Source organism: Puma concolor, chromosome A3 (assembly GCF_028749965.1).
Source record: "Puma concolor isolate L17-30 chromosome A3, mPumCon1.1.hap2, whole genome shotgun sequence".
Classification (NCBI taxonomy): domain Eukaryota; kingdom Metazoa; phylum Chordata; class Mammalia; order Carnivora; family Felidae; genus Puma; species Puma concolor.
The window spans coordinates 137,875,641-137,889,277 of NC_141669.1; the positions used below are offsets into that span (position 1 = coordinate 137,875,641).

The 13,637-nt window shown below is 36.1% G+C and overlaps 1 protein-coding gene across 5 annotated transcripts in view; it reads right to left on the reverse strand.

Annotated features, from left to right (window-relative positions):
- Positions 1-13,637, reverse strand: part of SYCP2 (synaptonemal complex protein 2) — a 78,683-nt gene that overhangs the window by 61,694 nt on the left and 3,352 nt on the right. For 3 of the 5 annotated variants that reach the window (XM_086702617.1, XM_086702615.1, XM_086702619.1), the window contains exons 2-6: positions 4,961-5,022; positions 3,158-3,301; positions 2,006-2,136; positions 853-955; positions 537-561 (exon numbers count right to left, since the gene is read on the reverse strand). In XM_086702617.1, the coding sequence (XP_086558743.1) occupies positions 537-561; positions 853-955; positions 2,006-2,136; positions 3,158-3,301; positions 4,961-4,984 (427 nt within the window). In that variant the 5' untranslated portion in view covers positions 4,985-5,022. Of the gene's footprint in view, positions 1-536; positions 562-852; positions 956-2,005; positions 2,137-3,157; positions 3,302-4,960; positions 5,023-5,313; positions 5,333-13,637 lie in introns of those variants that run through there. The other 2 variants (XM_086702616.1, XM_086702618.1) reach the window with 2 other exon arrangements.

Genomic DNA, 13,637 nt, shown 5'->3' on the forward strand with positions numbered 1-13,637 from the left:
AATCTTCTACAAATGCTTTCCAAGTGATGAACACGCTCAATTAAAAATCATGCTCATGAACTGATATTTGGCATTATCCACATGAAGAGACAGTTTCTAATGCAATATACATAAAATCTCATTACAGATAAGCATAAAAAATGAACATTTGCAATGAATTCTGATAACAGCAAACACTAACTCTGAACCGTAATTAAGTGAAATGTCATCCCCTCAAGAGTACTATTCTCATTAGTTGACCTATTACAGAAACATTGTACTCAATTTTATAATATTTTGAATTGTATAAATAAAACATCTGTGGATATTTATTTTCTTGTTATATAAGTGGCTATATAATATTCTCACTTTCTTTTTCTTGGTCCTAATATAAAGCTTATAATGTTTACTATCTGTCCCTTTACAGAACAAGGTTGTTGATCCCCAAATTAACTAGTAGATTCCTAATATTAGCACAATACTATGAGGATTGCAAAATTATACTAAAACTCTAATAGGAAATTATTGATTTAATAGAAGTAAAGTGCTTATTATACCTTCATCATTGATGTCATGTATGACCTGAAAAAAAAAGTGAATAATATTTAGTTTGTAATTTACTATCTTATAAGCCATTAAAAATAGTATTAAAATAACAGATCACATTGGAACTCACCATGTAATTATTTAACTTTTATTTATTAACTATTTAATTACATTAATCAGGATAAGTGCTTTAAACAATCTGAATAGAGTACTTAAATCAAGTCACTAGCCAATTTGTTAGTGACTTTTAGGCTCAGAACATATAGAACACAAATTGTTTTTTAAGTAAACAGACTTGTAAGATTAGTTAATCAATGTGATTTTTACCATCAAAAGATCAAGTAAGTCTTCTATCATATTTATAGCTGCCTCATCTTTTGAATTTCCTCGACTGAGAATAATCTCCTTGGATTTTTCAAACCAGGCAACCATGTAAAAAAAGAAATGTGCATATTAATTACTTTGAATTCAATTTTAATAATTTTAAGAATGTACTTATCTTTGCATAAACAGTAAACCTAGGAATAAAGAAACATCAAAAATAAAAATTCCAGTATTATATGAAAATAAGTTTATGTTTTTAAACATCTTTCTTGTTTTCATTTTTTGGTATCTCACCATATTTTTCCATTGTTTAGATGGGAATAGATGAACTAATCCTAATTCTAGGTAGACCACCTTTCTTTTCCCCTTCAAATACCTAGTTCAGGTACATTCATTAACAGATAAAAATAAATTATCATCATATATTAGATTATTTTGGCATTATCACTATTTGAAAAGTTTTAGTATTATTTTATTGAATTTTTAAAAATTTTTGTAACATTTTATTCATTTTTGAGAGACAGAAAGAGACAGAGTGTGAGCAGGGGAGGGGCAGAGAGAGAGAGGGAGACACAGAATCCAGAGCAGGCTCCAGGCTCTGAGCTGTCAGCACAGAGCCCAACGCGGGGCTCGAACTCATGCACTGTGAGATCACGACCTGAGCCAAAATCAGATGCTTAACCAACTGAGCCACCCAGGCGCCCCTTAATGAATTTGTTTTAATGAATTATTTTATTTTAATGAATTCAGATATTTGAGTAGATATTACATCCCAGGTACTGTTCTCAGTGTTAGGTACACAGAAACGAACAACACAAATAAAAATCAATATCCCACATTCTAGCATGGGAAGTAGAAAATAATATAAAAAGAAAAACAAATAATGCTAGATAGTAAACAGATAAAATAAAGCATGCAAAGGCCTCAGGGAGTCTTGTGATCTCAAATTCACATGATTATCAAGGAGCCTATGTACAGAATGTCCTTTTGATCTTCATCTTTGTAACACGTAGCACAGGTTATAGAAACATTTATTTTATCTAAAAGTTTTTATAAAGTTCTCAAATTTCTTTTTCAACTGTTTGAGCTGTTAATTTTATTAAACGACACACCTTTAATCATACTCCCTCACATCAACATCACACATTTCGTACTTATCTTCTGGACTAGTCCTTGTTTTATCATAGTTAAAAGTCCGGCTTGCCCCAATATACTGATATTTTTACCACATCTTCCAAAAGAAACAAAAATGGTTGAAACAGTTTGGATGTCCTTTTTATTAAGCTCCTGAAACAAAAGGATACATGTAAACATCTGTAAACACAAAACAGTACAGAATTGGCATTGTGCTAGGAGCTTTATAATCCTCACAAATCCTGTAAGTTTGCCATTATCCTAATGTCCATATTGCAAAGTACAAAAGTGTGGTTTAGGAGAGCACTAGGGTGGCCTAAAGCCACCCAGCCAATGAGTGAAAAACTCAGTATAAAAATGCAGATTTGTATAAATTCCTGCAACTTTAGACTATGATGCAATGCATCAGTTACCTTCCATTCTACAAAGCTCTATGTATGTAACTAATGGATAAAAGAAATTTTTACTCAATTTTTAGATTCATGATAACAAATCTCCTACTGGGGGAGACTGTCAATACTCACTTTTTCTCATGTATAAAAATACCTTACATATGATAAATCAAGTCCAAGGTTGTAGATAATTTTTGTTTATTTGTTTTATTTTTGAAAACACCAAGCTCTGGCCCATAACATGAAGAATATGCTGATGGCTTTTTAAAAAGTTGCTCAAACTTCAAACAGGTAGACTATTTTTCCCCAGTTTAGGTAACAGTTAATAATTATGGGATCACTATGTAAACATAGCTTTGTGTATGTTGTATTTAGAAAACAGCAGACCGATATGTTACTTGGGATTCCTCAGGCTTTTTTTGGTTTTTAATGAGCACTTACTGGGGCACCTGGGTGGCTCAGTCGGTTAAGTGTCTGACTTTGACTCAAGTCATGATCTCGTGGATCATGAGTTCAAGCCCCACATCGGGCTCTGTGCTGACAGCTCAGAGCCTGGAACCTGCTTCGGATTCTGTGTCTCCCTCTCTCTCTGCCCCTCTCCTGCCCATGCATGCTCTCTCTCTCTCTCAATAACAAATATTTTAAAAAATGAGCACTTATTTATTTATATAACGAATTTGCCAAAGCCTTTTTATTCATTTTTTCCAATGGAATATTTCTTCCTAGAAAGTAGAGTGCTATCTAATAATTTCAATAATCATTCAAAGAAAAGGAGTACTTACCCTGCATACAAGGTCATCCAACTTGTGTAAAAATTGCTTGCTGCATTTAATCTTTACATCTTCACAAACACCAATTTGTAAAAGTGTTTTTAAAGGTTTGAAATCATTTTTTCTTAAAGCATCATCAATGCATTTTTCCAACTGCTAGAGAAATATAGTTAATGGCACATATATTGAATCAAAACCAAAATTATCACCTTATGCAGTCTAGTCTTCACATGAAAATTCTCAACAGATCTTATGTCAATTCACTTTATTTAAAAAAAACACCTGTACACTATTAAGTTTGAAGTAACAGAGATCAAGTTTCTTTGATAATAGCCAAGATTCTATATAAAATATATATATTCTAGTAATTTTCCATTTCACATCCTTTAAAGTCATCAGTACGATGAATTAAAAAAAAAAAAAAAAAAGACCCAGGGCACCTGGGTGGCTCAGTCAGTTAAGAGTCGGACTTCAGTTCAGGTCATGATCTCACAGTTTATGAGTCTGAGCTCCATGTCGGGCTCTGTGCTGACAGCTTGGGAGTCTGGAGCCTGCTTGGGATTCTGTGTCTCCCTCTCTCTCTGCCCCTCCCCCGCTCACACACTCACTCTCCCTCTTTCTCTCTCCCACCCCCCCCCCCCCTCAAAAAATAAACATTAAAAAAAGTTTAGGATGTGCCCGGGTGGCTCAGTCAGTTGAGCGTCCGACTTCGGCTCTCAGGTCATGATCTCGCGGTCTGTGAGTTCAAGTCCCGCATTGGGCTCTGTGCTGACAGCTCGGAGCCTGGAGCCTGTTTCAGATTCTGTGTCTCCCTCTCTCTCTCTGTCCCTCCCCCACTTATGCTCCGTCTCTCTGTCAAAAATAAACATTAAAAAAAAATTTTTTTAAGTTTAAGACAAAGACCCTATTAATAAAAGAAGTGAAATAAACTATATAGTAACTAATACTTAACACCATGGAGAAAACCCTAACACATCCGACTGTAAATTTCTTAATGAGGTTTAGTTTTTTAAAAATGCTTAAAGACAGACAAAAGCACTGTTTGGAAACCACAAGTCAATACAATTTAAGAATTCACTTAGTATCCTGTGCACTTTTTAACTTTTACAGAATCCACCATCCTTACTACTAAAGCATAAACCACTAATAAGGAATTTTTATACTACAATCTAAACCCCAGATTTGGTGGTAAACTACATACACATTAAATACATATATTAAAACTTTTTACCTAAATGATAGTATCTTACAATTCTAAATCCTAACATAAAAATACCCAGGCACTGGCTATATATGCATCACTGTGTAATTCTTGTCAATGTAAAAGGTATATGTAAATAACCAGCATCTTTCATACCTCACAAGTTATAATAGGTTTTGAAAACAAATTTATCAAAAAAAAATGAAAGAATAACATTTCATTTAAATTATTCTACTCTGGAGGGGCACCCGGGTGGCTCAATCAGTTAAGCATCCAACTTCAGCTCAGGTCGTGATCTCACAGTTCATATGGGTTAAAGCCCTTCGTTGGGCTCTATGCTGACTGCCAGCTCCGAGCCTGGAGCCTGCTTCAGATTCTGTGCCTCCCTCCCTCTCTCTGCCCCTCCCCAGCTTGCGCTTGCTCTCCCTCTCTCTCAAAAGTAAATAATATTAAAAAAAATTTTTAGTTAAAAAATGTTAAACTATTCTACTCTTGACCATTTCATAAAAAGAAGTAGGCTTCGTCTTTCCTAAAAATATAGCACTTGACACTTATAAATAAACCAAAATGATTTTAGGAATTAAAATATTTCCTTTTGGTTTAGGACCACATACCTGGAGATCTGGTCTTATTGGCATTTTGATGTAATTTTAAAACAGCAAGACACAACAAACACCTATAAAACAAAATATATGCATTCAATACCTTATAATCTATTCTATATATGTTTATTTACAGTTCAAAAATCTTAACACACATAAATAAGCTTATACCAAAGGCAATAAATAATTTCTTCAAGTTCCTCACCATTTAAACATGAAATTACACATTTGAATTTGACTAAAGAAGTTTCTGGAAGAAAGCCTGAAGATCATTTATTCAAGCCTTCTCTTTTTGTAGATTACTTAAATAAATGTCCAAAGTCTTGCCGAAAGGTCACAAAACTAGTTAGTGAAAGAATACAAACCTGGACTTTCATGAGCAATTCCTGCTGTATGTGTTTCAACTTTGGGAACAAGAGGAAAACGAATCTTTAATTAATGTGTAAATGAAATTCAGTCTAGTAACCTAATACTCTTATAAGAAGGGGGGAATATCCCAGTACGTTACCAAAGAACAGGATATAAGAGAGTAGACAAATACAGAATGAAGGGAATGAGGAAAAGAAAACCTAAGAACATTGTCCCTTCAAAGAAGAATGGAAAACAGGAATCAATCGGGTTACCCTGATCGATTCACAAAAGCATCTAACATTTTCAAACGTAATTTAGATGTTAGCTCTATAAAGGAAAAGAAATACCATCTTTCCTAGACATTACAAGTGGAACAATTTAAAAATAATCTGTACTTAAAGAGCTCTGTAACAGAAACACCAGGAAATGCACCACAGAGAGGCAATTAATTAATCCAAGGTGAATACGGGACCATGTATTCCTAAGAGAACGAGTGGCCATTAGTCACAGTCTACTTTCTTGCACACGCTAGTAGAGAAATGTAAGCGCCAACAAGGGCACACATATCAGGCACGGAAAAGGCATGAGTAAAAAATCTCTTATAATTTCAAATTAACTCTAGGGGGAAATATCTGATCCTCAGAGAAACATTCGCTCCATGTTTATTAGGAGCCAAGTCTAATGATGTTTTTGCAGCACTGTGGTAAGTGGCAACAATTCAAAAGTACCCAGATAGGCGTTGGGAATGGGAGGGAGAGTGAAGAATGAATAAATAAAATGTGGTATATGATAATCAATTTTGTAAACGTAACAGATGAACCAGAATTTTAGATACCTGCAGTCAATTTTAAGTTAAATTAAAAAACAATGTTGCCAAATGATACATACTGTGTAATGGCATTTATGTAAAAAAAAGAAACACCGTCTTATGTATGATTATATCTCTAGGTGTAAGTATACACATATTTGCACACATGTTTGTGTGTATTTGTGTGTGTGGTAGGGGGAGATAGAGAAGGAGAGAGGTAGGGGGGGAGAGAACGAGAAAGGGAGAGAGGTGGAGGGAGAGGGAGAGAGAGAGAGATACCTGTACCATTTCAGGACAGTTGGAAAGTTAGCTTACTGGCGAGGAAGAGTAGCGAGTTCCACAGAAATGTAACTTGCTATTTGTCAGAGGCAGGCTTTACTTGTAATTTATGCTTACGTGACTTTTTAAAAGTACAATAAATTCTTGCCAAAATATAGGTAAGTGGAATCCAAAACATGGGAGATGTAAAATGTGGGTGGGGTTATAGTGAGGGGACAAAAATGACCAAGGCCAGCCTCGATAGTTAAGCAGGTGGGAAGTCTAGCTGGCTCCCTCCAAACCTGTTCAGGGGACAGCTGTGATTTTGTCCCCCCTGGTTGTGCTTGTCTGCTCTGGCCTCTATTGTATACTAAAGGGGCAATTCTAGGTCTGTGGCTAGCTGGGAATTCCAATACACCAGCAAGGATGCCAAGATCTCTAAGTAGCTGGAAGTCATTTTGTCACTCTGCCTAACTCAGAGAGATATGACCCAGAAAATATTGGAAATGCAGGGACTCACTGTTTGCTTCCCCAATTCCAAAGAAGGGGTTTATCGATTTTCTATTTGGCTTAACTCTTTAATTCTCCCCAGGCCATCACAGAAGATAGAAATTTAGGTTGGTCCTGTTAGAGAAAGTTTTACTATACACTTACAAGATTTTAGTACACCCCCCCCCCCCACAAACTTGCTTCATATATAGAAAATAGTGGGGGAAAGACATGAAAAAAATTATCTCAAACACAGGAGTAAAAAATAAGTACTGAAGGTCAACAACCAAATGGGGGTTAATGAGGAACAGCACTGGCTAGAGACCCTTAAGTATCCATTACTGCCACTATTATCATAAGCCTAAAGCTTAGGGGGGTGGCTCTCTGTATAAGGGACTATTCCTTGGGTAATATGATCCAGAATATCACAAGGAAATGAAATGATAAAATGTATACAAGAAAAAGTTGATATATGAAGGAGAGATGTAGATATTCCAGTATCTATTCAATAAGAATGCCAAAAATTATCTTAAAAAGACAGTGGGGGTGGTAACAGAATAACAGGCAAGAATTTCCCCAAAATAAACATACACATCCATGAATTTAAGGAGTCCACTGAATCCCAAAGAAGACAAATTTTGAAAAGTACATCTATAAACATTGTGAGGGTATTTCTGAATAATAAAAGAAAAAATCTTAAGTCACAAGAGCAAAAACAACATGTTTTCATAATACAATAAATTTAGACATCTGCTACAAAGATAGCTTTAAACTTCCCATCTATTTAGAAACTAAAATATGTGCATGTGAATAGTCCTGATGATATAAAAACAGAGAAATGAATAAATATTTAGTGAATGAGAAAATGTGTATATACAAAAAACTGTAAGACGCAACCAAAGCAATATTTAAAGTGAAATTCATAGACTTGGGCCAATCTACTGAAAAGTGACAAACAGTAGTAGCCTAAAGTAACAGGGTCACAGGGCCTCCAGATGGTAAAGTTATTAAACACTTTACAGTAACTATAAGTACTGTGTACATAAGGATTATTTAAAAAGACTGGGAACTTTGGCAGAAAACTAGAAACTGGGGTGGGGAGTAAGGAAGGCCACAGAAAATGTGAACAAGAACCACATAATTCTAGAAACAAAAAAATAGTCAATAAAAAAATTATTTAGAATAAAATAGAAACACACAGATGAATGAAAATTACAGAAATGGGAGTCATATCAGAAAAAAATATCTACAAAGAAACAAAGATACACAAAAATATGGGGAGGGAGACTAGAAGACAGAACAACACAGAGGGTAAATAATAAAGCCCTATGTATCTGTAAATGAAATCCCTGGGAGATAGTGAATGGGGCAGAGGCAATAGCTAAAAAATGATGACTGAGAATTTCCCGAAACCAATAAAAGACATCACTATTGATTCAAAAAGCCCTATGAACCCCAGAAGGAAAAAGAAAAACTATACCCAAGTGTACCACAGAAGACTGCTAACAATCAAATACAAAAACATTAAAAGCTGCCAGAGACTAAAAAAAGACAGCTTACTTTTAAGTAGCCTGATAAGACTGATAACCGACCAACAGAAACCATGAAAGCCAGAAGGCTTAGAACAGTATCTTCTTTAAAGTGCCTAGGAGGTGTCTGGGTGACTCAGTCAGTTGAGCATCTGACTTCAGCTCAGATTGTGATCTCGCAATTTGTGGGTTCGAGCCCCCCACGTTGGGCTAGCTGCTATCAGCGAAGAGCCCACTTCAGATCCTCTGAACCCCTCTCTCTCGGCCCTTCCCCCATTCATTCACACTCTCTCAAAAAAAAAAAAATTTTTTTTAAAGTGTCTAAAGATCAGACTTAACCTACACATTAGACCAGATGGACCTAACAGATTCATACAGAACATTTCTTCCAACAGCAGCAGGATACACATTCTTCTCAAGTGCACATGGAACATTCTCCAGCATAAATCATATGTTAGGCCACAAAACAAGTCTTACGAAATTTTTAAAAATGTAAATCATATCAAGCATATTTTCCAACCACAATGATATGAAACTAAAAATCAATTACAAGAGGGGCGCCTGGGTGGCTCAGTCAGTTGAGCATCCGACTTCAACTTAGGTCAGGATCTTGTGGTTCGTGGGTTCAAGCCCCGCGTCAGGCTCTGTGCTAACAGCTTGGAGCCTGGAGCCTGGAGCCTGCTTTGGATTCTGTGTCTCCCTCTGTCTCTGCCTCTCCCCACTCATGCTCTGTCTCTCCCTGTCTCTCTCTCTCTCGCTCTCTCAAAAATAAACATTTAAAAAAGTCAATTATGAGAAGAAAACCAAAAAAAAAAAAAAACAAACCCACAATTATGTGGAGATGCTTCTGAACATGTTTCTGAACAGCCAACAAAATCAAAGGAGAAATTAAAAAAAAAATACCTTGAGACAAATGAAATGAAAAAAACAACAAAACAAAAATTATGGAACACAGCAAAAACAATTATTAAAAATATTTCTTTATTTTGAGATGAGGGAGAGGGCAGTGAGAGGGAGAGAGAGAATCTCAAGTAGGCTCTAAGCCTGACCTGGGGCTCAATCCCACAACCCTGGTATCATGACCCGAGTCAAAATCAAGAATCGACTGAGCCACCCAGGTGCCCCATTTTTAAAAATGTTTGCAAAAACAGTCTTAAAAGATAAGGTTACACTGAAAAACACTTACAGTAAAAGAAAAAAAGATCTTAAATAAACAACTTAAACTTACACCTCAAAGAACTAGAAAAAGGAGAAAAAACTAAGCCCAAAGATAGTAGAAGGAAAGAAATAACAAAGATCAGCGTGGAAATGAAGGACACAGAGAATTAAAACACAATAGATCAATGAAAATAAGAGCTGGATTTTTGAAAAGATAAACATAATAGACAAACCTTTAGCTAGAGTTCCCAAGGGGAAAAAAAGAGGACTCAAATAAAATTATAAATGAAAGATACATTACAATTGATATCACAGAAATATAAAAAAATCATAAGACACATTAACAATTACATGTCAATAAATTGGACAACCTAGAAGAAATGAAACCTAGAAGAAACATACAATCTAGAAAAATACAAGACTGAATTGTGAAGAAATTCAAAATCTCAACAGATCAATCACTAGTAAGGAGACTGAATTCGTAAGTAAAAACCTCCCAACAGGGGGGCCTGGGTGGCTCAGTCAGTTGAGGGTCAGACTCCAGCTCAGGTCATGATCTTGTGGTTTGTGGGTTTGAGCCCCTCTTTGGGCTCTGTGCTGCCAGCTCTGAGCTTGGAGCCTGTTTCGGATTCTGTGTCTCCCTCTCTCTCTGCCCATCCCCCACTCATGTTCTATCTCTCAAGAATAAACAAAATGTTAAAAAAAAAAAAACAATTGAGGGAAAAAAACAAAAACAAAACAACTCCCAACAAAGGAAAGTCCAGGGCAAGAGGCTTCACTGGCAAATTCTACCAAACATTTAGAGAAGAACTAACACCAATCCTTCTCAACCTCTTCCCAAAAACAGAAGAGGAAGGTACACTTCTAATTATGAGTTAGCATTCTCTTGATACCAAAGCCAGACAATGACACTACAAGAAATTACAAAGTACTGAAAGAAGAAACTACAAACACAAATTCTACAGCCAGCAAAAATACTATTCAAAATTAAAGGGAAGAGGTTTAGAGGAAACATACCTCAACATAATAAAGACTCCTACATGGAAAATGCACAGCTAACCGCATACTTGATGGTGAAAAACTGAGAGCTTTTCCCTTAATGTCAGGAACAAGACAAGGATGTCCACTCACACCACTTTTATTCAACACAGTACTGGAAGTCCTAGCCACAGCAATCAGACAAGAAAAAGAATAAAAGGCATTCAAATTGGCAAAGAAGAAGTAAAACTCTCATTATTTGCATATGACACGGTAGTATATATAGAACACTCTGAAGACTCAACCTAAAACCACTAGAACTGATAAATGAATTCAGTAAGGTCGCAGGATACAAAATCAACATACAGAATTCTGTTGCATTTCTACACACTAATAACAAAGTAGCGGGAGAGAAATTTAGAAAACAATTCCAGGGGCGCCTGGGTGGCGCAGTCGGTTAAGCGTCCGACTTCAGCCAGGTCACGATCTCGCGGTCCGTGGGTTCGAGCCCCGCGTCGGGCTCTGGGCTGATGGCTCAGAGCCTGGAGCCTGTTTCCGATTCTGTGTCTCCCTCTCTCTCTGCCCCTCCCCCGTTCATGCTCTGTCTCTCTCTGTCCCAAAAATAAATAAACGTTGAAAAAAAAAATTTAGAAAACAATTCCATTTACAATTGCACCAAAAATAATAAACACCTAGGAATAAACTTAAACAAGGAGGTAAAAGACCTGTACTCTGAAAACTATAAAACACTGATGAAAGAAATTGAAGACAGACACAAATAAATGGAATGATACTAGGATAGGGAGAGCAAATATTATTAAAATGTCCTTACTATTCAAAGTCATCTCCAGATTTAACACAATCCCTGTCAAAATACCAAGAACGCTCTTCACAGAACTAGAAAAAAATAATCCTAAAATGTGATTGAACCACAAACACCCCAAATAGCCAAATCAATCTTGAAAAAGAAGAAAAATGGAGGCATCACAATCCCAGATTTCAAGGCATACTACAAAGCTGTAAAAGAGAAGTCAAAATTGTATGGTACTGGCACACAGACACATGGATCAATAGAACAAAACAGAAAACCCAGAAACAGGGGTGCCTGGGTGGCTCAGTTGGTGGAATGTCCCACTATTGGTTTTGTTTGGCTCAGGTCATGATCTCACAGTAGTGAGATTAAGCCCCATGTCCGGCTTTGCACTGAGCATGGAGCCTGCTTGCAATTCTCTCTCCTTCTCTCTCTGCCCCTCCTCTGCTTGTGTGCACTCTGTCTCCCCACTAAAAAAAAAAAAATTAATTAAAAAAAAAAAGGCCCAGAAATAAACCTACAATTAAATGGTCAATTAGTCTTTGACAAAGGAGGTAAGAATATGCAATGTGAAAAAGACCCTCTCTTCAACAAATGGTTCTGGGAAAACTGGACACCTACATGCAAAAGAATGAAACTGGACCACTTTCTTATACCATACACAAATATAAATTCAAAAATGGATTAAAGATCTAAATGTGAAATATGAAACCATAAAAATACTAAAAAGAGCACAGGCAGTAATTTCCCTGAAATTAGCCATAGCAACATTTTTCCAGATAGGTCTCCTAAGCCATGGAAAACAAAATAAAAAATAAACTACTGGGACCGCATGAAAATAAAAGGCCTGCACAGCAAAGAAAACAATCAACAAAACAAAAAGATAACCTACTGGACGGGAGAAAGGTATTTGCAAATGATATTATCTGATAAGGGGTTAGTATCCAAAATATATAAAGAACTTATACAACATCAAAAACACAATCCAGTCAAAAAATGAGCAGAAGACATGAATATAGACATTTCTCCAAAGAAGACATACAAGTCGCCAACAGACACATTGAAAAGATGCTCAACATCATTCATCTTTGGGAAATGCAAATCAAAACCACCATGAGATATAACCTTACACCTGTCAGAATGGTGAAAATCGACAACACAAGAAACGACAAGTTTTGGCAAGGATGTGGAGAAAAAGGAACCTTTCTGCAGTGTTGATCAGAATGCAAACTGGTGCAGCCAGTGTGGAAAACAGTTCCTCAAAAAAGTAAAAATCAGGGTGCCTGGATGGCTCAGTCAGTTGAACACCCAACTTTTGGTTTCAGTTCAGGTCATGATCCCAGGGTTGTGGGATTCGGCCCCACGTTAAGCTCCACGCTGAGCATGGAGCCTATTTGCAATTCTTTTTTTCTCTTTCTCTCTCTCTGCATCCCTCTCCCCCATTCACCCACTCTCTCTCTCCCTTAAGAAAAAAGAAAGGAAGAAAGAAAGAAAATATAGAACTACCATATGATCCAGTAATTCCAATGCTGGGTCATTACCCAGAGTACGAAAACACTAATTCGAAAAGATCTATGTACTCCTATGTTTACCGCAGGATTATTTATAGTAGGAAAATTATGGAAAAAGCCCAAGTGACCATGGATAGATGAACAGATACAGAAGATGTGGTATATATACACATGTATGTATGCGTGTGTATGTATATATGTACATACATATGTAGTAGTAGAATATTACTCAGCCATAAAAAAAAAAAAGAAATCTTGCCACTTGCAACAATATGGATGGATCTAGAGAGTATAATGCTAAGTGATGTAAGTCAGAGAAAGACCAATACCATATGATTTCAGTCATATATGGAATTTAAGGAACAAAACAAACAAAGGAAAAAAGAGACAAAAAACAGACTCTTAAATATGGAGAACTAGTGGTTACCAGAGGGAAGGAGAGTGGTGGGATGGGTGAAACAGGTAAAGGGGATCAAGAGTACACATATTGTGGTGAACACTGAGTAACATGGAGAATTGTTGAATCCCTATATTTTATGCCTGAAACCAATGCAACCCTGCACATTAGTTATACTGGAATTTTAAAAATTTTTAAATAAGATAAAATATAAAATTAAAGGGAAGAATAATCTTTTTTGATAGTAAAACATATTACAAAGTCACAATTACCAAACAAAAAAACAACAGTGTTAAGAATAGGAAACAACTGGACCAATAAAACAAAACAGAATGCAAATGCACACCCCATGCATATATTGTAAGTTCATGTATACATAAAGCTTCATAAATCAGAGGG